At 39.6% G+C, this 26,979-nt stretch overlaps 1 protein-coding gene across 2 annotated transcripts in view; it reads right to left on the reverse strand.

Moving 5' to 3' along the window:
- Positions 1 to 5,910: 5,910 nt before the first annotated feature.
- The window catches only part of gramd2aa (GRAM domain containing 2Aa), a 40,034-nt gene continuing 18,965 nt past the window's right edge, over positions 5,911 to 26,979 (reverse strand). For both annotated transcript variants that reach the window (XM_051936930.1, XM_051936939.1), the window contains exons 3-12: positions 21,179 to 21,236; positions 19,751 to 19,823; positions 17,222 to 17,325; positions 16,041 to 16,139; positions 12,090 to 12,161; positions 11,961 to 12,017; positions 10,683 to 10,860; positions 9,315 to 9,408; positions 6,514 to 6,618; positions 5,911 to 6,141 (exon numbers count right to left, since the gene is read on the reverse strand). In XM_051936930.1, coding sequence (XP_051792890.1) covers positions 6,138 to 6,141; positions 6,514 to 6,618; positions 9,315 to 9,408; positions 10,683 to 10,860; positions 11,961 to 12,017; positions 12,090 to 12,161; positions 16,041 to 16,139; positions 17,222 to 17,325; positions 19,751 to 19,823; positions 21,179 to 21,236 — 844 coding nt within the window. In that variant the 3' untranslated portion in view covers positions 5,911 to 6,137. The remainder of the gene's footprint in view (positions 6,142 to 6,513; positions 6,619 to 9,314; positions 9,409 to 10,682; positions 10,861 to 11,960; positions 12,018 to 12,089; positions 12,162 to 16,040; positions 16,140 to 17,221; positions 17,326 to 19,750; positions 19,824 to 21,178; positions 21,237 to 26,979) is intronic.

Consider the following 26,979-nt stretch of genomic DNA (forward strand, 5'->3'; position numbering starts at 1 on the left):
GTTGTTTGTCTCATTTTTGTTGCTTTGTGTCTTTTTTGTCCCTTCTGTCCATTTTGTTGTTGCTTTGTGCCTTTTTTGTCTCTTCTGTCCATTTTGTTGCTGTTTTGTGTCTTTTTTTGTCTCTTTTGTCCATTTTGTTACTGCTTTGTGTCTTTTTTGTCTCTTCTGTCCATTTTGTTGCTGTTGTGTCTTTTTTTGTCTCTTTTGTCCATTTTGTTGTTGCTTTGTGTCTTTTTTGTCTCTTCTGTCCATTTTGTGTCTTTTTTTGTCTCTTTTGTCCATTTTGTTGTTGCTTTGTGTCTTTTTTGTCCCTTCTGTCCATTTTGTTGCTGTTTTGTGTCTTTTTTTGTCTCTTCTGTCCATTTTGTTACTGCTTTGTGTCTTTTTTGTCTCTTTTGTCCATTTTGTTGTTGCTTTGTGCCTTTTTTGTCTCTTCTGTCCATTTTGTTGCTGTTTTGTGTCTTTTTTGTCTCTTTTGTCCATTTTGTTACTGCTTTGTGTCTTTTTTGTCTCTTCTGTCCATTTTGTTGCTGTTTTGTGTCTTTTTTTGTCTCTTTTGTCCATTTTGTTGTTGCTTTGTGTCTTTTGTCTCTTCTGTCCATTTTGTTGCTGTTTTGTGTCTTTTTTGTCTCTTTTGTCCATTTTGTTGTTGCTTTGTGTCTTTTTTGTCTCTTTTGTCCATTTTGTTACTGCTTTGTGTCTTTTTTGTCTCTTTTGTCCATTTTGTTGCTGTTGTGTCTTTTTTTGTCTCTTTTGTCCATTTTGTTGTTGCTTTGTGTCTTTTTTGTCTCTTCTGTCCATTTTGTGTCTTTTTTTGTCTCTTTTGTCCATTTTGTTGTTGCTTTGTGTCTTTTTTGTCCCTTCTGTCCATTTTGTTGCTGTTTTGTGTCTTTTTTTGTCTCTTCTGTCCATTTTGTTACTGCTTTGTGTCTTTTTTGTCTCGTTTGTCCATTTTGTTGCTGTTTTGTGTCTTTTTTTGTCTCTTCTGTCCATTTTGTTGCTGTTTTGTGTCTTTTTTTGTCTCTTTTGTCCATTTTGTTGTTGCTTTGTGTCTTTTTTGTCCCTTCTGTCCATTTTGTTGCTGTTTTGTGTCTTTTTTTGTCTCTTCTGTCCATTTTGTTACTGCTTTGTGTCTTTTTTGTCTCTTTTGTCCATTTTGTTGTTGCTTTGTGTCTTTTTTGTCCCTTCTGTCCATTTTGTTACTGCTTTGTGTCTTTTTTGTCTCTTTTGTCCATTTTGTTGCTGTTGTGTCTTTTTTGTCTCTTTTGTCCATTTTGTTGTTGCTTTGTGTCTTTTTGTCTCTTCTGTCCATTTTGTGTCTTTTTTTGTCTCTTTTGTCCATTTTGTTGTTGCTTTGTGTCTTTTTTGTCCCTTCTGTCCATTTTGTTGCTGTTTTGTGTCTTTTTTTGTCCCTTCTGTCCATTTTGTTGTTGCTTTGTGCCTTTTTTGTCTTTTCTGTCCATTTTGTTGCTGTTTTGTGTCTTTTTTTGTCTCTTTTGTCCATTTTGTTGTTGCTTTGTGTCTTTTTGTCTCTTCTGTCCATTTTGTTGCTGTTTTGTGTCTTTTTTGTCTCTTTTGTCCATTTTGTTGTTGCTTTGTGTCTTTTTTGTCTCTTTTGTCCATTTTGTTGTTGCTTTGTGTCTTTTTTGTCTCTTTTGTCCATTTTGTTGCTGTTGTGTCTTTTTTGTCTCTTTTGTCCATTTTGTTGTTGCTTTGTGTCTTTTTTGTCTCTTCTGTCCATTTTGTGTCTTTTTTTGTCTCTTTTGTCCATTTTGTTGTTGCTTTGTGTCTTTTTTGTCCCTTCTGTCCATTTTGTTGCTGTTTTGTGTCTTTTTTGTCTCTTCTGTCCATTTTGTTACTGCTTTGTGTCTTTTTTGTCTCGTTTGTCCATTTTGTTGCTGTTTTGTGTCTTTTTTGTCTCTTCTGTCCATTTTGTTGCTGTTTTGTGTCTTTTTTTGTCTCTTTTGTCCATTTTGTTGTTGCTTTGTGTCTTTTTTGTCCCTTCTGTCCATTTTGTTGCTGTTTTGTGTCTTTTTTGTCTCTTCTGTCCATTTTGTTACTGCTTTGTGTCTTTTTTGTCTCTTTTGTCCATTTTGTTGTTGCTTTGTGTCTTTTTTGTCCCTTCTGTCCATTTTGTTACTGCTTTGTGTCTTTTTTGTCTCTTTTGTCCATTTTGTTGCTGTTGTGTCTTTTTTTGTCTCTTTTGTCCATTTTGTTGTTGCTTTGTGTCTTTTTTGTCTCTTTTGTCCATTTTGTTGCTGTTGTGTCTTTTTTTGTCTCTTTTGTCCATTTTGTTGTTGCTTTGTGTCTTTTTTGTCCCTTCTGTCCATTTTGTTGCTGTTTTGTGTCTTTTTTTGTCTCTTCTGTCCATTTTGTTACTGCTTTGTGTCTTTTTTGTCTCTTTTGTCCATTTTGTTGTTGCTTTGTGTCTTTTTTGTCCCTTCTGTCCATTTTGTTGTTGCTTTGTGCCTTTTTTGTCTCTTCTGTCCATTTTGTTACTGCTTTGTGTCTTTTTTGTCTCGTTTGTCCATTTTGTTGTTGCTTTGTGCCTTTTTTGTCTTTTCTGTCCATTTTGTTGCTGTTTTGTGTCTTTTTTTGTCTCTTTTGTCCATTTTGTTGTTGCTTTGTGTCTTTTTTGTCTCTTTTGTCCATTTTGTTGCTGTTTTGTGTCTTTTTTTGTCTCTTCTGTCCATTTTGTTACTGCTTTGTGTCTTTTTTGTCTCTTTTGTCCATTTTGTTGCTGTTGTGTCTTTTTTTGTCTCTTTTGTCCATTTTGTTGTTGCTTTGTGTCTTTTTTGTCTCTTCTGTCCATTTTGTGTCTTTTTTGTCTCTTTTGTCCATTTTGTTGTTGCTTTGTGTCTTTTTTGTCCCTTCTGTCCATTTTGTTGCTGTTTTGTGTCTTTTTTTGTCTCTTCTGTCCATTTTGTTACTGCTTTGTGTCTTTTTGTCTCGTTTGTCCATTTTGTTGCTGTTTTGTGTCTTTTTTTGTCTCTTCTGTCCATTTTGTTGCTGTTTTGTGTCTTTTTTTGTCTCTTTTGTCCATTTTGTTGTTGCTTTGTGTCTTTTTTGTCCCTTCTGTCCATTTTGTTGCTGTTTTGTGTCTTTTTTTGTCTCTTCTGTCCATTTTGTTACTGCTTTGTGTCTTTTTTGTCTCGTTTGTCCATTTTGTTGTTGCTTTGTGCCTTTTTTGTCTTTTCTGTCCATTTTGTTGCTGTTTTGTGTCTTTTTTTGTCTCTTTTGTCCATTTTGTTGTTGCTTTGTGTCTTTTTTGTCTCTTTTGTCCATTTTGTTGCTGTTTTGTGTCTTTTTTTGTCTCTTCTGTCCATTTTGTTACTGCTTTGTGTCTTTTTTGTCTCTTTTGTCCATTTTGTTGTTGCTTTGTGTCTTTTTTGTCCCTTCTGTCCATTTTGTTGTTGCTTTGTGCCTTTTTTGTCTCTTCTGTCCATTTTGTTACTGCTTTGTGTCTTTTTTGTCTCGTTTGTCCATTTTGTTGTTGCTTTGTGCCTTTTTTGTCTTTTCTGTCCATTTTGTTGCTGTTTTGTGTCTTTTTTTGTCTCTTTTGTCCATTTTGTTGTTGCTTTGTGTCTTTTTGTCTCTTCTGTCCATTTTGTTGCTGTTTTGTGTCTTTTTTTGTCTCTTCTGTCCATTTTGTTGTTGCTTTGTGTCTTTTTGTCTCTTCTGTCCATTTTGTTGCTGTTTTGTGTCTTTTTTGTCTCTTTTGTCCATTTTGTTGTTGCTTTGTGTCTTTTTTGTCCCTTCTGTCCATTTTGTTGTTGCTTTGTGCCTTTTTTGTCTCTTCTGTCCATTTTGTTGCTGTTTTGTGTCTTTTTGTCTCTTCTGTCCATTTTGTTGCTGTTTTGTGTCTTTTTTTGTCTCTTTTGTCCATTTTGTTACTGTTTTGTGTCTTTTTTGTCTCTTTTGTCCATTTTGTTACTGCTTTGTGTCTTTTTTGTCTCTTTTGTCCATTTGTTGTTGCTTTGTGTCTTTTTTGTCTCTTTTGTCCATTTTGTTACTGCTTTGTGTCTTTTTTGTCTCTTTTGTCCATTTGTTGTTGCTTTGTGTCTTTTTTGTCTCTTCTGTCCATTTTGTTGCTGTTTTGTGTCTTTTTTTCTCTTTTGTCCATTTTGTTGTTGCTTTGTGTCTTTTTTGTCTCTTCTGTCCATTTTGTGTCTTTTTTTGTCTCTTTTGTCCATTTTGTTGCTGTTTTGTGTCTTTTTTTGTCTCTTCTGTCCATTTTGTTGCTGTTTTGTGTCTTTTTTTGTCTCTTTTGTCCATTTTGTTACTGCTTTGTGTCTTTTTTGTCTCTTCGGTCCATTTTGTTGCTGTTTTGTGTCTTTTTTTGTCTCTTTTGTCCATTTTGTTACTGCTTTGTGTCTTTTTTGTCTCTTCTGTCCATTTTGTTGCTGTTTTGTGTCTTTTTTTGTCTCTTTTGTCCATTTTGTTACTGCTTTGTGTCTTTTTTGTCTCTTCGGTCCATTTTGTTGTTGCTTTGTGCCTTTTTTTGTCTCTTTTGTCCATTTTGTTGTTGCTTTGTGTCTTTTTTGTCTCTTTTGTCCATTTTGTTGTTGCTTTGTGTCTTTTTTGTCTCTTCTGTCCATTTTGTTGTTGCTTTGTGTCTTTTTTGTCTCTTTTGTCCATTTTGTGTCTTTTTTGTCTCTTTTGTCCATTTTGTTGCTGTTTTGTGTCTTTTTTGTCTCTTTTGTCCATTTTGTTGCTGCTTTGTGTCTCGACATTTCAGATTGTTCATAAAGTTTTGCAAAAAGATAATTCATGATGTGAACACTTTCAGAACGTACTTTTTTGCACTAAAACTAAAGAAAGATTTGGATTATTCTGCTCTGGTTTTACTGGTGCGGTCCACTTCAAATCAAACTGGGCTGAATGTGGAACCTGAACTACGATGAGTTTGACTCTCCTGCTGTGGAGGATGTTTTCATTAAATAATGACTTCATCTCAGGGCTTGTCGTCCATTTATAATCAGAAATAAAGTCGACTATCACTGCTGCTGCTTGAAAAGGATCATTTTAAGGGTCACATGAGATTAAAATGAGTCTTTTCAGAGCCCATCAGATGATGTCAGACATGTATTTGTATTAATGTGTTCCCTCACTAAAGTCCCAGAGCAGCTAATGTTTTAGAAAATACACGTTTAACAAGTTATTAAATTTAAACTGAGCCCGTTGCCAGTGGTGTGAAGCCAATGCAGCATCTGTAATTTATTAAGTTCTGAACTCTTGTGCCAACATTGTGCTTCAGTTTTATAATTTAGTCTGACTCGTGGAGTTACTGAAACCTGCAGAGCTGCTGGAGTCCAGCCTCTTCCTGGAGTCGACATGACGGATAGGAAAGTCTTAGCGCCTGAAATGAGCGAAAAATAAAAGCCAGAAACTTTTTCTCTCTTTTTTTTGGTGTTTATCTACATTTTCTTGCCAATTTAATTGATAGGGATTTCACAAACGAGGACTGTAGGACTACATGTCAGCAAAAATCAGTGAAATATGGATCTAAGATGAACAACCGTCTCCGTTTGAAATCTATAAAAGCAAAAGAGAAGTGATGCGATGAAAAACAAGCGTCTTTTTCACATTATGCTGCAGCTAACTCCCTCAGGTCGGAGTTATCGCTGCACTTTATCACATTTAAACGACAGGCAGCTTCATTCAGTCAGGCGTCTGTGCTCACTTCCTTCCATCAACACCTTCAGAAACGACATCCGAGTACCAATCATCAGAAAAATAGATCTCAACACTTACATTTGAATTGACGTGGACCCACGTTTTATAAAAGTTTTAACGTTTTTCCCGCTTCAACCAGCTGGAATCTGTTTGAATCATCTCTTACCTCTCCTTCATCAGCACCACAAACAGCAGGTTTATCTGTTTCAGGACGGGCAGAAAATCATCAGAAACTAAAGTAACACCTACTTTATATTCAGAAATAAATACACAGTCTTATTTGCATAGTCTGGAAGTGATCACTGGAGAGGAACCCGGATGGACGGACGGATGGACGGCGCTCCCCATCGACGCTGCAGCTGGAGGGAAGATCTGCTCTAAGCTGGTCCTGGATCAGGAGATCAGCGTCAACTCCAAGCAGGAGAAGAATAAAAACCGGTGTGGAGGCAGGAGAGCAGAGGTTACCTTCAGGACGAGAAGAAGGAAGCAGCTCAGAGAACAGCAGAATCACCCTCAAACTGACCCGATTTAAAGTTTGAAAATGTGGAAAAAATAAATATTTTCACTGTGAAACTTTTGATGTCCTCATTTTCAACATTTGTGGGAAAGTTTTGAACATTTTTTGGTGGAAAAAAAAATGTTAAAAATGCTTAAGAACATTCACATAAAAAAATCAACCAAAATCCAGCGAATTTTGCAGGATTTCCATTTGATAATACTGACGTAAAAGTCTCATAGTTTGGTTTATTTCATCGCCTCCATCTGAATCCTTCCCTTACATTCAGTGTATTATCACGTCGTATAAACCTGCTGATGGTGTGGATTATGGGATGTTACCTCTCTCTCAGGGGCAGGTTTGGGTTACTGAGGAAGGACAGCTGCTGCTCCAGACTGCAGACCCGAAAGGCCAGATAGCAGGAGGACAGGATGAGGAGGATGATGCTGGAGGAAGAGGAGGAGAGTCAGTCACATGAAGAGCTGCAGTGTCTCTTTACGAACACTGGGAGGCGACGTTTCACTTTCTCTCGACTAACATTGTCCTGGAGGAACCCAGAGAGCCAAAAGAAATACTGATGAAGCAGTTAACCCTGGTGTCATCCTGTGGGTCAGACTGACTCATTTTAAAGTTGGAAAATATGGGGAAAAAAATATTTTCACAGTGAAACTTCTGATGTCCACATTTTCAACTTTTTCGGGAAATCTTTGTACATTTTTTGGTGGCAAAAAATGTTAAAAATGTTTCTTAAGAACATTCACAAAAAAATCTGGATTTTGGTTGATTTTCATGTGAATGCTCTTAAAGAAAACATCAGAAGTTTTACTGATATATACGGAATCACTTTAGATATTTTTAGGATTTTTTGGGAAGATTTTTACTCATTTTTTGAAAATATTTACAAGAATTTTCTTGCCAAATTTGGGGGATTTTTGGAAAATAAAACTTTTAAGAGAAACTTTTAAGGAATTATTGGAATTTTTTTCCTGAAGGTTTCATAAATTTCCAGAATTTTTTTTGCTGAGTTTTTGGTCGGACAAGGAAACAATATTTTTGGTGCCTCTAAATGAGGACAACAGGAGGGTTAAAGGAGCAGCTGGTTTGTCGTCTTTCCTGCATGTTTTAAAAACTGGACACGCTGCAAAATCAGAAAAATATCTGGTCTACCTTTTCACTAAATCAATCAATCAAAACGTATTTATACAGAGCTTTACAACAGTCCAAAGGGTGAAAAAACAAGAGAATAACTTAAAACAGAGACAGCAGTAAAATACACAATAAAACAATAGAAATAAACAGCACTAAAAGAAATAAAAGTAATAAAATGTCACTCACATTCAAAATGTCTTTTCATTAAATTGTCAGGCATAATGCGACTTGAGTTTTCATTTTAAGTCTTTGAATCACAGATAAGAAAGCATCTTATCTCTAATGTGACGAACTTTATGGAGCAGAGACTCATCAAGGCTCCAGCAGCTGCTTCATGTTTTCTAGGTGAAGGACAGGAACTCTGATCACACGACTACCGGCTGAACTTGTCACAGTTCCGCTCCTCTGTCCTGTCTGTCTGTCTGTCTGTCTGTCTGTTTGTCTGGTTGTCTCCCGTCCACTCCTCTGTCCTGTCTTTCCCCTGCAGCTCGGTGCCTGAGTGGAGTCTAGCTTCTCAAGCTGACTCCACTCAGGCAATCAACTATCTCCATGGCTCCCGGACAGCTGACGATCATTCACTAACGACTCACCTCTGCAATAAGTACCGGCTCAGCCTTCCACTCCCTGCCAGAGTGTTGACCAAGAACCACGCAGTTCGGTTTGCTCTCCAGCCTTTTGCGTTATCTGTTTGAGTTTCTACCCTGTTTTTCTCATGTTTGTTTTCTCCTGCCTCCACTCCGGGATCCCCCGCCGTCCTCTTTCCGCTCCGGCTCTCCCCCAGACCAGCCTTCACCGGTTTCCCCTCCTGGACCCCCACTCCGGCCTGGACCCCCGCTCCTGCACCCTGGTTTTCCCCCACCTAGCCACCATTACTCACCCCCGCACAATAAAACACTTTCTCCTCAACCAGCCTTGGTAGTGTGGCTCTCTGCTCGGGTCCACCAGCTCAGACCGTGACAGAACTACAGCGCAGGTGGAAAGAAATGTTTATTGATAGACTAATAAACTAAATACTACATAGAAAATAAACTGATAGCAGCTCCTCAAGCTATCTAAGTAACTAATAGTCTGGTTTATTTGTGAAATAATAATAATCTGACTAGAACTCGTGTCCACATAAAACGTCTATTATTTGTATGGGTGGTATTCATTATTTTGTAGCTTTTGTCTGTTGAAAATTACTCTTATTTTTTACTGTATTCAGTCAGCAAAATAGATGTTTTGGCAGATATTTTCTGTCATTTCAAGGAAATTTTGTGCATATTCAGGACAGAAGTTGTCAAATCGTTTTTGACGGAAACAGCCAGGATATTTGCCAGAGCATAAAGTGATTTATGACGGATAACAAAAGACGAATAAACAAAAGAATTAATCTGTTGACTATCAAGCTAATCATAGGGTTCAGTAACTTAGAGTCTGGATTATTTATAATTTTCTAAACACTGAAAATCCTCTCCATGTGTGACGATATTCCTAATTTTCTCTGTTTTGTAAAGTAAAATAAGAATATCCCGACAGGACAGCAGGATGAAATGTTGTGCTTTTGGTGATTTTTCGCAGGAAGAGGTGGTGAGTTCCTATGAATTTGATATTTAAGTGTTATTTTAAATATTTTCCACCGGTTTCAGGGTGCTAATGAAAGTCTTACATTCGTTATTATAACATTTACTGCAGGTTTTGTTCTGCAGATGTGATTTCACGGCTCTGGTCCCCTGAGTTTAAGGTCCTTCCACTGTTTATACGTGTGTGTTGATGCTGTGTGGAGCTGTGAGCCGGCTGCTGCAGGAGGAAGAGGTGGAGGAGGAGGAGGTGGAGGAGGAGGTGGGGGTGGTGGAGGAGGTGGAGGTGATGGAGGAGGTGCAGGAGGAGGAGGTGGAGGTGGTGGAGGAGGTGGGGGTGGTGGAGGAGGTGGAGGTGATGGAGGAGGTGCAGGAGGAGGAGGTGGAGGTGCAGGAGGAGGTGGAGGTGCAGGAGGAGGTGTCTGTAAACTCACAGCAGGGTGAAGAACTTCAGCAGCTGGTACTCCATCTGGCCCAGCTCGGCCACCGGCTCCGATAAAAGACCTCTGTCAGTCTGTAGGGCTCGCTCTGGAACACAACAGCACACAATAACAAACAATAACACACAACAACACACATTAAGACACAACAACACACAATAACACACAATAATACACAACAACATCCAACCGTTAACGTTTTCTGAAGCGACACATCCCAGCTGGAACTTTTCTGTTCTCCAAAGTTCTGGCAGCGTTTGAAGTTGGAAGTTTTATTTAAGTTTCTGGGATGTTTCCTCCTAAAGACAACAATCTGAAAACGTTCTTCCTTTGTTATCCTGGAACATTATGGGAACTTTTCTAGAAAGAAAAAACTTTCTCAACTTAACTTTATTCACATTGTTTTTTACTAATGCTAATATCGTTACTGTTATTATTTTTACCTTTATGCTTTTACCTTCTATTTTCTCTATATACATATATTTACCTTCTACAGTATATATATATATATTCTTTTTGGATTTTTTGTTCATTTTTTTCTATATTGACAGGGTTAAGCACAGATGTGTGTTTCTGTGTAACATGAAGCTTTTAACTGATTTGATTCCAGCTCTCCTCTCCACATGTGATGCTAACGTTCACAGCAGCTCACTGATCAGATATCAGAACCACACTAATGTAGGTTAGAGTCCTGAAACGATGCTAAACCCGTCAGCTTCCAGCCGTTAAACTGTCCTCAGACGCTCTGACAGCAGACATTGTTTGTGATAATCTCTGCTTAATCTGCATCCGCCCAGAGCTTTTTAATACAAACAGCCGCACGATTTCATCTCCATTTGGAGCTTAATGTGTCGTTGCGTAACGGAAACGTTTCCGTCTAAAAGCAATCACTCATCTGCCGTCTTTCTCTCTCAGACACACAAACATATGAACTATATGACCGTAATGTCTGTATAACAAACAGTCACGCTGTTATCCTGCAGATAAATGACGCCAACTTCATCCTCAATGACTTCACGTTTCACTGAGGTCATTTTTATTTTATTTTACTATAAAACTCTTCATGGATGAGCACCTCCTCATGCAGCACGACTCTTTAAACCTTTTATTCCCCCACAAACTGAACCCTCAGACAATAAAATGCAGACTCTCGTTTTGCTAAACATCCCATCATCTGCTGGCAGAGCATCTTCAAGCTTTACTCCTGGAAAAAAAACCTGAAGTCCTTATTTTTCCTACAGCTTTGCTCCATTTTTCTGACTGTATCTTAAACTTAGACTCGATAAAGTGAATGGTGCGTCCTTCGCTGCAGCCTTGAACTTTGTGTCGGTGTAATAATCTGGAATGATCGGGTTTTATCACCTTCCAGCGGCTGCTCTGATTTGAAGGGCGTGTCGGCGGTGCTCAGGCTGCCGGTGGAGTTCCCCAGGAGGTCAGGGAGGGAGGACGACACCGACACCACCGAGGGTTTCCGTCTCCACTTCAACACTGACGGGAACTCGTCCACCACCGGGAACTCGTCTGGAGTCGGAAACTCGTCCTGAAGGAGGAGAAAGTGTTGGAAAGATGAAGACCCAACTGATCCATCATTTCAGCTTCATGTCAGAATGGTTATTATTATTAATCTATGAATGCTTTACTAAAAATCAAAGCCAGTAATTAGAATGTTTGGGTGCTTAATTTTTCTTTTTTCAACAACGCAGATAAAAATGTAAAATACAAGTCTGCAGTTAAGTTAGTAAGCTGTTAAAAAAGTACAAACATCTCATTACTTTAATGGTTTATAATCGATTTATAATAATATAAACAAAGATATTATTTAGTAAAGCAATTATATACTGCATTCATTTGATCTATTTTATTTGTCTATTTTGTTTTCTTTAATGTTGTACTTTCTTTCTGTACATATTTATTTATTTATTTATTACTATTATTCCCTTTGTTTTATTATTTTACCCTCTATTTTCTTTTATTCTGCTTGTTTTTTTCCTTAATCTCATGTGCCATTTTTGATACTTTAATTATTTTTATTTGTATCTATTGGTGTTTGTTATGTTTATTTATTTTGTAATTTTTTTACCATTAACTCTACATTTTTTCCTTCTGCTTTATTTTTAATAATTTTATCATTTTATATTTTATTTGAATTGTATTCACTGTTTATTTTATCTATTTATTTGTATTTTATTTATTCACTTTAAATTGATCTTATTTTTATTTTCAACATAAGACCCATAGGGGCCTCTATAGAGCTACACTGAAGAGAAAATGGACTATTTCTACTTTTATTTCTTAACACGACTGGATTTAATAGAAGTGAACTCATTTAACTGGAGTCAGAGAACACCAGAGCTCTGTGAAACCTTTCTGATCAACACGAACTAACAGCGTTTTTTCCGGTGGAGGTCAGAGCGCGATCAAGGACGAACACTTTAACAGAACTTAATTATTCCTTCATACAGAAGCGTTTCTGTGGCAGCGCTGCAGCACAAACACAAGGTGACTTCAGAGATAAGATCTGGCTCTCTGGGAATAATTCAGAGCTACAGAACGATCTGCTGATCCTCTCTGCGTGAGGAGGTGAAGCTCACTTTGATCTGTTGGGCTTTTACAGGAGGTAATGGAAGGTTTCAGACTGACCAGCGATAAGGTCGGCTCCTCCATGAACTGCTTCAAGCTCAGACTCTTCCCGTTGACCTGCAGATGAAAGCAGACCTTTATCAGACATGTTCATGAGGACGGGATGGACGTGTTATTGGTGTGTCTGACCTGTAGATGTGTGCAGATCCTACGGAGGACGTCGTAGACGCTGTCTCTGGACAGCAGAGACACGAATACATACTGAGGACATAAAAAGACAATTCTGTTATTATTATAGTAATCAAACTCCTGAAACCAGCACATTTACATGCATACAGTTAAAAGATGCAGACTGATTCAAAACTGAACACACAGTCAGTCATTAGTGCAGCAGACTGTCAGGTGTGCACTGAGTTAGTGTTGGATTCTCAGCCCGGTCTGTCGGGGGTTAGAGGGGAAAAGCTGAACAAAAAAATCAAAAGAAGAAATTCTCTGAATAATAACGACATTGTTCAACCTTTTTGGTGAAAGTATGACAAACTTGTGAATGTATTTAAAAGAAAATCTTGAAAAAAAGAGGAAATTTTGTGATTGTTGAAAGTTACAGCTTACGTGTCCTTTTACGTTCGATATGCACGTTATATTTTTATAATTTTATTTACATTTTTATGGAATTATACACAATTTGTACCCTGTAATGTGAAAGACTTTTAGCTGATATTCAGTGACTGTTCCTGTGAGGAGAAAAATGAAACAAATGGCAGAAAATGAAGCCAGCAGCTCCGTTTATCGTCTCAGGGGCCGTTTATACGAGGACCATCCTAACAGAAAACGCAAAAGTGGCGTCCTGTCGTTTCACATTTAGACGAGCGGTTTTGAAGGAAATCTGCGTATAAACGGTGACTCTATAGTGTGTGGAATTCGATTGGATATGCATGCCAGGCAGCTAGGTGGCGCTGTGATAAAACTCCACCATGTCTACGCGCATGCGTACTATCTCCCTTTTCGGATCTCCGCCGCGGTAAATGTTCATGAATGGAATCTGTACAGATTCTGTACGTTTGTTGGTACGACTCCTGTAGTGTACATAGAGCTGCCAGAGTCGCTTGAAGGTACGAAGGACGGAAATAATCACACATCTTTGTTTACGTCCTTGTACCGGCTGGCAAACCAAAGCACGTATGTGACGTAATCGCGTACGTGACGTGGTCAGATCTCAGTAAAGTTTTGCGTTTTGCTGTTTAGACGGAAACGTAACAGCGGAGCGTTTTCTACTTTTCCACTCTGGAGGCCGGTTTCAAATTTTTGCGTTTTCAAGCCCCCAAAACGCCGTCCTCGTATAAACGATAGGGTGTTTTGTTGAAATATTTTGCCGTTTTCACCTGCAAGCGTCCTCGTGTAAACGGCCCCTTAGACGAGAGTTCAGGTTTAATTCATCACCCGTCTGTAAACGCAGCATCGTAGAGCATCAGCATCACTTCATGAGTTAAATTTTCACTTCAGGGATTGGGAAGCTTTAATCTGGAGCACAAAGAGGATTTCAATAATCACATTTTTTGTTCCGGATTCATTCTTTCATGAAATTAGAGCCGACAGGTCAGTGACGGCTTAAACGAACGTCGCCGTGACCTGGATGAACGTCACAGTGAAAAGCTCTGATGAGTGCATTTATGAGCGCTTTCTGACGCATCATGGGGTTGTTGTGTGTTATCAGCTGTGTTTCAGATTCAGATGAGCTCAGACTGACTCCAGCTGTGAACTTTAAACCTCACAGACAGTCAAACATCTGCAGTTCAGTCCTGGTTTACAGACGCATGTTATGTAATGCATGTTACACAATAATGCACATATATGAGACATCTGCCCTGGTCTGGTATGAGACATATTGTCCATATGATATGAGCGGCTTCAGCCTGCAGAAGGTCGTTGCTCAGTGGGTTGGAATCCATAATATCTGACCTTTGAGGGGATTTATTGTGCTTTGTGTGGCTATGATCGACTATTTTGTGGTGCTTTGACCGACTTAAATAGAGAAAAAAAGAGGTAAGGAATGTGACCCTTTAGCATACGAAGGTATGTCAAAAAGTTTTGCATCCCTGTGCACAGAAACTCAACAATAATAAAGCAGGGAAAGCTTTAAGTTGCATCCGTCCACACAGCAGACGAATGTGGCTTTAAACTGCTGCTCCTTCCTCCCCTGTGTTAAAACTACTAAGAATATTCTGTCATATTAAAGTCCCAATCACGCCATTGATTAAACTCATTTCTACATGTCAAAGTCACACATTTAGGGCGAGCACTGACCCTAAAGGAATGCAAGGAATCATTTTTTGCCCAACAGAATCGCTTTTTTGAGGGCCGAAACACACTCACAAACTCATGAAAATGTGCACACACATTAGCCTAGCCGTGTTAGACCCATGCTCTGAAGACGCAAGGGTCTAGGCATGCTCAATAGGGAGGGAGGCGGGCTAAAAGGTTGTCTATCAAATCACTCTGCAGCAATTGGGTAGGTATACAACCAATCAGTGCAACGAATAGGCTCCTAGAGCGCCGGAAATCAGAGGATGTGGTAGTTCAGTGAAGCCTTATTTATACAGTCAATGGGTGAAGCTCAAGTATATTACAGACATGTTAACAGAAAGATTATTCAGAGTCGGTGCTAATGGAGCTCAACCACTGTTGTCGTTTTTGTTGTCGACCCTGGCAGAGAATTAAATTTGTTGCCGTGTGTTGTCTAGCGCGGCTAGGCTAGTTGTTTCCGGTTGTTTCTGTCAGAATCGTCGCGCCTCTGTCGTCACTTAGTTACGCCCGCCTTCTGACTCTACACTTCATGGTGATTGGTCCGGCCAGTTTTAGGAGCATCCAGCCTCGAGCCTTATGGAGGGTAACTAGACCCACCCTGGCAGAGCATTAAATTCGTTGCCGAGGGTTGTCTAGCGCGGCTAGGCTACACACACATCAGAACTTAGGAAAAATTTGCACATGTGGGAAAATGGCTTCATAGCAGAACGTCTACTAGAATCTACTACGGGCAGGATGTTTCACCGACGTCTACCAAATTCAGCAGACATATGTAACTGCCAACAAACGGTTTCCAATCAAGTATTACAAATGAACGTTTCATTTTCAGGCATCTAATTTGCCCAATTACTTTTGAGGCCCTCAAATGAAGGGACTGAGTTTAAAAATGCTTTAGTTTCTCATATTTTGATGCAATCTTTTATTTCAACCCACTGGATTAAAGCTGAAAGTTGAACCACATCTGAACTATTTCATCTAAAATTCATTGTGGTAGTGTACAGAACTAAAATTAGAAAACGTTGTTATTGGAAACAACAAAAATGACTTAAAATGTGCTGAGACGAGCATCAAATGTGCCCCTACAGAAGCATTAAACTCCAGAAATCCAAACTGCCTTTTAATTTACAACCATTCATGAGTTAACGCTGTAGAAAAGAGCTGCTGCTAATATCTGTAATCCACATAGACGACACGTTTAACGCATCAGTTAATGCTTGACCTCATTCCACTGCGCACACAGAATAAATAATGTGACTTTCAGCTGTGTTTTGCTAAAACGCTGACATGCTGGTGTTTTGAAAGACAGAACATCGTGGGAGGTTTCTGATGAATCACAGCTTCAAATTGCTTATTTGTGCGCTCAATATTGTCATATTATTCCCTCAATTTAGCAAATTAAGCTTTCAAATGACTCAGTTTCCCTTCGTCTCTCTGCAGAAAGCTCGTCGCATACAAATGATTAATTCATTAAAACATTTTCACCCTCTGGGCTAACGTGCGTTTGTGGGGTTTTTGTTCGGTGCTAATTGGCAGCTGGAGATGAATTACACATGTGCTGCTGTTGCTGATTGGCGATCAGTATTCTGGGGTTGGGAGGACTAAAGGACAGGAGAGGAAAGGTACAAACTGTCTTTGAAAGCTGATGAGAGGTCGGTGTGACGAGAAGTCAAGAGGTCCTGCTGAACGCTGCAGTAACGGTGGAGAACCCTTCACTTCCTGTCGCTAACAGGCTCTGCTTCTATCTATAGCTGCACGCTGTTCTTTTTCCATCACAGCCACGTCGCTGTAATCAGTGTAAGTATTTCAATTTATAGCCGCTGTGATGGGAGTGCTTACCTTCTGGCCGGTGTCGGTGGTGATAGCCAAGCCGTTGGGCACCAGGCCGGCAGTTTTGTGCTTCTTCACCAGCCGAACGGAAACCACAGGGATAGCCACCTGGAGGGACGAATAAAAGGTAAAAAGACAACATTTATGAGGAGGTATGAGAAGACAAACATGAAGACAGACACACCGTTATCATTTGACTAAACCAGGGGGTCCAACATGAGGCCCGTGGTCCAAAAGTGGTCCTCCAGAGGGTCCAATCCGGCCCTCAGAGTGGAAAAATTACAGAGAAGACATTAACTGCAAAAATTAGTAAAACTATAAAACCATAAATTTAAAATCATTTCTAGACCATGACAAGTTGTTTAGATCAGAAAGTAAAATACTAGATTGTTCTTTTGTCATGTTGTGTTTCATTTTTGTAATATTTTTTCTTGTTTTTGTTGTTTTTTTGTCTTATTTTTGTCGTTTTGATCGTGCAGTAAAACCCTCCATGGTTCAGTTCCAGGTGACTAAATGTTGTGTTCCTTTGTAGACACTCTGTGATCTGGAAGTTGTAATGTGGAAATGATAAACTGAGGATGAATGTTGATGAAATTATACTTATTTTTCTTAATAAATTTCAGGTTGTTTATGATGTTTTGTAGAAAGATGATTCCTTAAATGTGAACATTTTCAGACTGTACTTTTTTGCATTAAAACTAAGGAAACATTAGGAGTTGTGGTTATTTATAGGTTATTATGCTGTGGTTTTACTGGTCCGGTCCTGGATGTGGACCCTGAACTAAGCAGACTTTGACACTCCTGGACTAATGCTGCAGAGGAGGTGGACATTAAAACACACCAAAGGACAGACCATGAATCGTGTCTTATTTCAGCCAGAATGTGAAGAATGTGGTCTGAATAAGTAGCTTATTGTCACCGCGATGTCAGGAGAGGTTTGGTTTCAAGGAAATGAATGAAAAGCTACAATGCACAGCATCAAAGAGGAAAAATCACAATGCAGGTTAAAGGTTCAGTAAGTCTACAGACGTGTTCAAGAAAAGCTCCAACCGGCCCGTAATCCTGACTGACTCTCAGTCAAATAACGTGTCAACTTGTCCAATCAGCTTGTCAGGCTGCGACTGGGAGTCACTCAGTTCAAGTTCCTCACTCACTTTGAGTTTATTAAGCCGTCCGTCAGTCATTCCTACCTTGATGTCCTTGCCGAAGAGGTTGGCATAGAAACACAACCAGTTTCTGGAAATGTAGAGTCGGCCTTGTAGAAGAATATCTCTGAGCAGAGCGCAGGAGTACACTGAGAACAGAACAGACGAAAACGCTGGATTAAGAAAAATACACAATTCCAAATCCTTCTCCTGCCTCTTCTGTGTTTTTATATAAATATTCATCTCTGAAGTTTCACATTTTAGGGTTTATTTTGATGTGCCGCAGAGGGCTTCAGAGTTTACTGTAAATCGGATGGAACTGTGCAAACAGAGGAGCTGATGCTGTGCAGGAGAAGCTCAGTGTCCTGAAATCTGAAGCTTTCTGAGTCTAACCAGGTGGCAGAACTGAAGCCAGATCAATCAAAGGTGGACACGGTGCCAAGACAGCCATTTACAGCAAATAAAAAGCAGCAGGAGGGGGAAAAAGAACCGTGATGCATGAATTTCACATCCACTCGTTCATTTAACCCTTAAAAACTCATCTCTGCATATCAGAGTTGTATGTTTAGAACTTTTATTTCCATGAAAATAACCCCTCTCTGGCTCAGAATGGTTTAGATATAACTCTACACTGTTTGCTGTAGATTTACAACTCACTGCAGCTCAGGCACACCAGCTCACCTACAGCTCTGCTCAAACACTGGAAGCTACTCTAGACGAATATTTCAATTCAAAACAAAGTCTGGAGAAGAAAAATGATACAGAAAAGCCTGAGAGCTGACAGGATGCGTTTCACAGATGGAACCCTGGAAATCTAAATCAGTGTGTTTGAAACTTTGAAAACTTCTTTCACTCATGATTCATCTTCCAGCATGTAAAAACCAGATTTTGTTCCTATGATTGCCACCAACAGGAGCTTTAAAAACGTACAGCATGGTGCAGGTCAGAGGCACACTTTATGGAAGGACTCGTCTTTTTCTGCAGAAATGGAGGAAGGTGTTGGGAGTTGATTCTAACCTGGACTTAAATTGGTAATATGATGGTCTGTTGCCACACTCTTGAATAGAGAACAGAGGGAACAGGTTTGATTTATATTTTATTACATAATCCAGACTACTGCATTCTGAGCTGCTCCATCATATTGACCAGACTGGCAGCACTGTTCCTGTAATGTTGATGCTTGTTTACAGTGTGCTGTTTTGTTTGTACATTTGTGTTGTAAAAACAAAAAAATGTTAAAATTAGGGATGTCCGATATTATCGGCATAAAATCAATCAATCAAAGTTCATTTCTATAGCTGTTTACAACAAGACATGAGAATAACTTAAAAACAGCACAGTAGCTTCAGAGACAGCAGTAAAATATACAGTAAAAATAAACAGCAATAAAACAGCACTAAAATATACATCTAAAAGAAATAAAAGTAATGTGTCACCGAGGTATTAAAATCCATTTTAAACAGGAAGGTACTGAGCTTTGATTTAAAAGGTCCCGGCTCAGTGATGGTGCGCATGGCGGGGGGAGCTTCAAAAGTCATATCAGTAAATATCGTTATTGTTTCTTTTGCCTATCATGAAAACAGATAAAATAACGCCTTAATTTTACCGGCATTAACTCATAGAGGGAGGGAGAGTGTCAACTGTGGTTTGAGACAATGAGAAAAAATGGCATTTTTTTCCATAACTTTAGTTGAAGTAGTTTTCTTTTTTTACAGACAATATTTACACCTGAAAGCCTTTTTCATCTGAGAATGCATCCAATGAGGCGTCACAATAAAATGAGGCATGATGTGTTTATTCCACCGCAGAAGATCTGTTACCTAGAATTAGTTAACCCTCCCGTTGTTCTCATTTACAGGCATCAAAAAATACTATTTCCTTGTCTGGAAAAAATCCAAAAATTCACCAAAAAATTCACCAAATTTCTAAAAATTTGCAAAAACCTTCAGGAAGAAAATTCCAATAATTCCTTAAAAGTTTCCCTTAAAAGTTTTATTTAAAAAAAAAATCCCCCAAATTTGGCAAGAAAAATCTTCCAAAAAAATCGTAAAATATCTAAAATTTTTACACATATCAGTAAAACTTCTAATATTTTGTTTATGAACATTCACATAAAAATCAACCAAAATCCAGTGAATTGGATTTTGGTTGATTTTTATGTGAATGTTCTTAAGAAACATTTTTAGATTTCTTTTTCCACCAAAAAACTTTCAAAGATTTCCCAAAATAGTTGAAATTGTGGACATCAGAAGTTTCACTGTGGATTTTTTTCCCCACATTTGCAAACTTTAAAACGGATCAATTTTGACCCGCAGGATGACACAAGGGCTGAATGGCCCACAGATACTGGTATCGGTTGATATCGAAATCGAAAATTGAGAGTTGGACAATATCGGTATATCAGTTATTGGCAAAAAAAACAATATCAGACATCCTCGGTAAAATTGGAATAAACAGAATCTTCAAAAAAAACAAAACAAACATACAGCATGGCACCAGTCAGAGGCATAAAACATCCTGTCTATATCTAAACCTCATTAAAAAGAGCACAGATAAAGAGTGTTCTTGACGTACCTTTCATGAGGATCTCATCCTTGGGCACGCACTGGAACAGTTTGTGGTACTGCGAGTTGTACTTGCTGACAGTCTGTGCAGAGGGACAGGGCAGAGTCATGAGCAGCTCCTTGGCGGACCGACCTGCCTGCACAGCACCACCTCCACCTCCACCTCCAGCCCCTCTGCCGCCTCCACCGCCACCGCCGGCCACTCCGGCTCCGCTCGGCACCACCACCCTCTCCCTCAGAGGACGCGAGCTCTGCACCAGGCTCAGCACGTTGGCGCCGTAAACACAAACGCACTCGCGCACATCGAAGGCCTGGAGCAAGCTGCTGCAAGACACACACTGTTCCCCTGCAGCCGGTCAGCCCCGGGTTACCGCCTCCTACCTCTAGTCTACACGCTACACACACCTAACACAAACACACACACACTCACAGCAGCTACGCCTCAGTTTACAGCCACTGAGCTCTTTCACTACTACAAGCTTCTCTTTCTCTTCTCAGATACACCTCCAGTGACTCTCCACTCTGCAGCACCCGGCTGACTCCCTCCCTCTCTCTCTCCCTCTCTCTCTCTCTGCCCTTCATCATCCTGAGCTGAGAAAACCCTCCCAGGTACTCCTCACTGCTCATCCTCCTCTGCCTCTTCTCTGTCACCTCTGTTGTGTCAGGCTTTGACACCCAGAAATTCCTCTTCTTCCACTGAACAATCACACACTTCCCTCCCTAAAAACCTCCGTCCCCTCCACCTCTCGCAGCTCTAAATGTCTCTGCCACCAGATTATCTCAGCCTCTGTCCTGCTCTCTATCTCGTCTTTCCTTCAACTCGTATCTGCTCAGTTTGTTGTCGTCTCCCCGCTCCTGTTTTTGTCTTTCTATTAATAGCTCGTGCTGGAGCAGCTCCTGTCCTCAGGACTAACAGTAGCTTACAGCAGCACAGAGGCTCCATCTCCACCGGGCAGCAGCTCGGGGCTAACATTAGCCACCAATGCATGATGATTTAGGGAATAGTCCGTGGCTTTTTGCATTATTTCTACAAGAGTATGATAATATTACTATAAATGATGCTGTAAGAAGGCAGAAGCTTTGTGCAACACGATGGACTTGTTACTATTTTGTAAATTTAACGGCTTGATCCCACTAAACAACATCACATGACGGTAAATTTAGATACAATCTTTTCATTTTTTGCATTAATAAGATGCAGCTCCATGAGGAAAGCAAGCAGGAAAAGCAAGCGCTGGCTTCAATGCATCCAAAATACACAAAAAGGGGAGTTTGCATGTCCAAACCAGTTGGATTGCTCCTTTTATTCATTTCCAATGTCAGAATTTAGCACTGCAGAAGGGAAAAATGTCGTTTTCATAGGGAATGCCACTTTCATGAAGCATAGAACAGGTTGGACATGAAAGAGTCATAAAGTTACAGCTGGGTTTAGACTCACCGAGCCCCTGTAACACTTCTTCACATCTTCATAGGACAGGTCTTCAATCAGTTGAAACCTGGAATTAAAGGACAAATACACTTAATTTAAGTGTAGTTTCCTCATTTATTTTCAAAAATGAACATAAAAGCAATATGTGCATTTGCAAATCAGCAGAAAACCCAAAGGAAGCCGAGTGCATTCCAAAATATTCATCTGAAGGCAGCTTAATGAGACACAAATAGTCCCTGGCAGAACAACAAATGCTGGCGAGCTCGTGTGCAGCATGTATGCATACATTTCATTTCACAACAATCCCAGCTGACTGAAAGCTTCATCATCGTCCAAAACTAACGATTTCACAGCACAATGTAATCAAAAACAGATATCGAGCCGCTCCAACAGGCCAGAATCTCATCCTCTTTTAATGACCGCACACACTTAAAGACACACAAAAGCATGGCTGGCATCAAACTCCCCTCAGGAGGAAGATTCAGAGCGAGCAGCAGATGTCACAGCATGATACTCATATCTGCCGCTCCAGCAGATAAAGTACAGTACAATCAGAGCTTTAAGGAGGATGTCAGTGAAACGAGCTGCTGTCCCAGTTAAAGCAGAAGACGTTTATTCAACAGTAAAGACTGCGAGGCGACAGATTCTGTTCTTGGAGACTTTTCTTTCTTCTGACAGCAGCAGGTGATTGACAGCAGGACGTAGCACACTGTTGATATGAGCACGTCGCTGCAGAAGAAGATACCGATTAAACAGAAGCTCTGACTGAACCAAATTACAGCTTCCCGAGTGCTGCAATGAATTATCTCAACTCTGTGGAAACCGTTTGTCACACGGTGCGCATTAATGAGAGAATGAAGAGCAGAAAGTGTCAATAATTTACAAAACACACATCGGTTAGTCGTCATAAAAAGTGACAACATGCCCCGTATAAACAGTAAAAATAGCCATATCGTACTTTTAATCACAGATGGACTCTACTTAGACACAACTTTTGAGCTACTCGGGTGTTTAAATTGTACTATAATACTTGATACTTCCCCTAAATATATATTTATTTTACACTGAAACAAAAGACTGAATTCTGCTTGGGTGTCTGCCAAACAACCCTGTTCCGTCACCGTCTGGAGAACATGAAATGTAGACGGTGCATCTCTGTGGCACCACAATGCTTCACTTATAGTTGGATGTCGTGAGATTTTAACTGCATAAAAAATAAATAAATTCCACCTTCTGTAATTTGAATATAACCATAATATTTGAATATATTGCTCAGCCCTGGTGGTTTCCAGCTAACTCATAGAGTCAGCTGGCACAAACTTGAACATGCTTACTAGCTTTATTAGCTGTTAGTGCAGGTCCTAATGCATATACAATGTGTTTACATATATATCAGTACATTTGTAAAAACAGTGTACAATGACTCCTAATGTTGTATATTCACTATGAGGCAATCATTAAAACCCATAAAAAGTCATGGATTTTGGCTGGTTGGTTGGTTGGTTGATTGACTGATTGGTTGGTTGGTTGGTTGGTTGGCTGGTTGGCCGGGTGGTTGGTTGGTTGACTGATTGGTGTGGTGGTTGGTTGGTTGGTTGGTTGGTTGGTTGGCTGGTTGGTTGGTTGACTGATTGGTGTGTTGGTTGGTTGGTGTGGTGGTTGGTTGGTTGGTTGGTTGGTTGGTTGGTTGGCTGGTTGACTGATTGGTGTGTTTGTTGGTTGGTGTGGTGGTTGGTTGGTTGACTGATTGGTGTGTTGGTTGGTTGGTGTGGTGGTTGGTTGGTTGGTTGGTTGGTTGGTTGGTGTGGTGGTTGGTTGGTTGTTTGGTTGGTTGGTTGACTGATTGTGTGTTGGTTGGTTGGTGTGGTGGTTGGTTGGTTGGTTGGTTGGCTGGTTGGTTGTTTGGTTGGTTGGTTGACTGATTGGTGTGGTGGTTGGTTGGTGTGTGTGTTTGTTGGTTGGTTGGTTGGTTGGTTGGTTGGTTGGTTGGTTGGTTGGTTGACTGATTGGTGTGTTGGTTGGTGTGTGTGTTGGTTGTTTGGTTGATTGGTGTGTTGGTTGGTTGATTGGTTGGTTGGTGTGTGTGTGTGTTGGTTGGTGTGTGTGTGTGTTGGTTGGTAGGCTGTACAATAGTATAAACAAAACATTTCTCATTTTAAAATCAATAGAAATATTAATTGTATTAAAAGTCAAACATTATCATAGATTATACAAACAGCAATGCTATTATTTGGTCATTTTCACATCAGCTAGGTGCTTCTGGTTTCCGTCCTCAAGCTTCTGGTTGTATCTATAACCTCCTCTCCTGACAGGATTGGGGCAGTTCATTATAGAAAAATGCTTCATGTAAATCTAATTGTCAGAAGGGGCTGTGCTGTGATCCTGCATCGTGTACCGGCAGCACATTTGTATTCTCCTTGAACGGCGTCCTTTCCTGTGTACGGCGAGGTGTCATTATGTTAAACTCTCCCTTCCAGCAGCAGCAGGACCGTTGGATCTGATCAGAGACGCACCTCTGGGTAAGAAGATAGCGTGACCTCTGTCCCCAAACAACTCTCCCCGACTGCCGTTTCTTTCCATGCAGCTCTTTGTGACGGCAAACTCTGACCGCTGGGGCGTCTGTCACGATAACGCCGAAGATAATAATGTCTGGGAAGCGCTGATTTCTGTGAGTGCACTGCAGAATGGGCCATTAAAATCTGATGTGAGAGTGAGAAATCCCCACTATCAGAGATGATTTGATTTGGAATGCAAATGGGTGACACAGTTTGATGTAAACAGAAGAAATGTGAGACCAAATGGGACAAAATGACGAGAATATGAACTGAAATGAGTATTAAAAAGCTTGGTTTTCTCTCTAATAACATGCCCTGAGGTGTTTTATTTTCACATTAACTGACGAAACTGAACTTTGCATCATTTAATAACATTTTACTCACATGATTCCACTGAAAAATGGTCTGCAATAACATGAAATTATAGCTGAGCAACGGCACAACAGCAGCTAATCTCCTAAACAACGTCCCATCTGCTGATGAATCCCACGAGCTCCACAGATACAGAAATAGAAGCTGAGTGGACGGTAAGCCGGGATTGTTTCCTCAACAGACATTATGGAAGTTCCATAATGGCAATGAAAGTTTTAATCTCTTGCAGTGGATTGATAAATACGTGCACGTTTTTCTTTTCTGCTTTAACAAATGTGTGTATACTGTACCATGTGGGTAAACTCTGTTCTATGTTCAACAATCATCCAGTGAGTGAACGACAAAGATCCAGAGTTTAGCCCAGAAAAGATCCAAACAGGGTCAGAATGTGAAAGAGGAGAAGAGGCTGAAGGAGTGTGTGTGTGTGTGTGTGTGTGTGTGTGTGTGTGTGTGTGTGTGTGTGTGTGTGTGTGTGTGTGTGTGTGTGTGTGTGTGTGTGTGTGTGTGTGTGTGTGTGTGTGTGTGTGTGTACTTGTTTCTGCTATACTGGTGGGGACTTTGACCTGACTATTTGCTATAAAGGTGGGGACTTGTCTTACGTTGGGGACCTAAAATGAGGTCCCCAACGGGTGGCAACACCGTTTTCTTGGCCATATTGTTGTTAATAAAAATGTAAAAGTGCAAAAACGTTTGTTTAGGGTTAGGCATTGATTTGGTGATGGTTAAGGTTAGGGTTAGGGTAAGGGTTAGGAGTTAGATATGAATGGGAGTCAATGGTAAGTCCCCACCGGTATAGAAAAACAAACGTGTGTGTGTGTGTGTGTGTGTGTGTGTGTGTGTGTGTGTGTGTGTGTGTGTGTGTGTGTGTGTGTGTGTGTGTGTGTGTGTGTGTGTGTGTGTGTGTGTGTGTGTGCGTGCGTGTGTGTGTCGGTGGATGTTGTTTACAGCTGAACACTGCAGCTGTCGGCTCCCTGCTGGATCTGCTGGACACCTTACAGCAGGGGTGTCCAACATGAGGCCCGTGGGCCAAAAGTGGTCCTCCAGAGGGTCCAATCCGGCCCTCAAAGTGTAAAAATTCCAGAGAAGACATTAACTGCAGATTGTAAATTAGTAAAACTATAAATTTAGAATAATTTCTAGACCATGACAAGTTGTTTGGATCAGAAAGTAAAATATTAGATTGTCTTTTGTTCTTTTGTTGTTTTTTTGTCTGACTTTTGTCGTTTCTCTCATGTTTTTGTCTTTTGTGTTTCCTTTTTGTCTCACTGGTTTTTTCCTCTTATTTTTGTAATTTTGTGTTTTGCTTTGTTTGTTGTTTTGAGCATTGTTTGTGTCATTTGCTCATTTTTTGTTGCTTTGTAACTGTCTAATTTTTTGTCTCTTTTTGTTGTATTTCGTGTCTTTTGTCTAATTTCTTGTTGTTTTGTGTCTCATTTTTGTAATATTTTTTCTTGTTTTTGTCTGACTCTTGTCATATTGATCATAACATAAAATCCTCCATGGTTCAGGTCCAAGTGACTAAATGTTGTGTTCCTTTGTAGACACTCTGTGATCTGGAAGTTGTAATGTGGAAATGATAAACTGAGGCTGAATGTGGATCAAACTGAACTTATTTTTCTTCAGAAATTTCAGGTTGTTCATGATGTTTTGTCGAAACATAATTCCTTAAATGTGAACATTTTCAGACTGTAATTTTTGCACTAAAACAAAGGAAAAATTAGGAGTTGTGGTTATTTATAGGTCATTATGCTCTGGTTTTACTGGTCCAATCCTGAATGTGGAACCTGGACTAAGATGAGTTTGACCCTCCTGCCTTACTTAGAGCGATGAGTCCTTCATCCCCACTACCATCAGACTGTAGAACACTACTGTGTAGTTGTTATTATGTGCAATATTTATTATCTTGTTCTTGAACTTTCGTGACTTTTGCACTCCTCTGTTTTTTGTTTCTAAGAGCCCTGTAACAGTAAATTTCTCCTTTGTGAGATCAATAAAGTCTATCTTATCTTATCTTATCTTATTCATCAGATAACTTGCGCTGTGTAAAGTTTATTTGTACTTGAAATAAAGTTGTGCTCTGAATGAACCTCATTAACTCTTTGTGGATTCTATCGGATTAAAACTTCAGTCTGCGTCATTAAACGGCTATTTAAACTTCATTAAAAGTGAAAAAATGAGCATGATGATGTCTACGTTTCTTCAAAATTCTATTCAGAAAACAAAAAGTCAATAAATAATTATTCATGATTTGAATTATTGTAATTTCACAAATATTGCATTTTTATTAAACAGATGAAACTCGTAAATGAAAGTTTAATACTATAAATATATTTCTAAAATTAGATATTGGTCCCACAATTAATTTTTTATTTATCGTTTTTGAACATGCAATTAGATTTCCTTAACTTGAAGCCAAAAAACTGCATTCAATGAAAAATTAAGGTTTGAAAAAGTTGTTGAATCATTGAAAATTGCTTTGTTTATTGTACTTATTAGGGGATGATTATTTGGTGCCTCAGCTGCAAGAATATCTCGGTTTTCATGCTGTTTATTTATGTGTATTGTGCACAGTAGCTATGAGATGTACACTGGACACCGATATGATATTTTAAAGCCAAGCCGACACAATTTAAATGCAGATGAGATGGATTCAGAGAAGCAGACAACAGTAAAGGTAATCCAAAGTGAATTACAGCAGTAATCAGGCCATCAGTAGAGCTATAAACTACCCTCTGTTTGACCTTTTCCAACATTTAATTATTTCATGTAGCTCGTCCTAGATGTGCAAACTCGCCGCTTCCCTCATTAAAATCCTCCTGGAAAATCCATCCCATCATCTTGTGACCATGCTCTGAACAACGGTGCATGTGTGCTTCTCTTCCT

Source organism: Acanthochromis polyacanthus, chromosome 2 (genome assembly GCF_021347895.1).
Source record: "Acanthochromis polyacanthus isolate Apoly-LR-REF ecotype Palm Island chromosome 2, KAUST_Apoly_ChrSc, whole genome shotgun sequence".
Lineage (NCBI taxonomy): Eukaryota > Metazoa > Chordata > Actinopteri > Pomacentridae > Acanthochromis > Acanthochromis polyacanthus.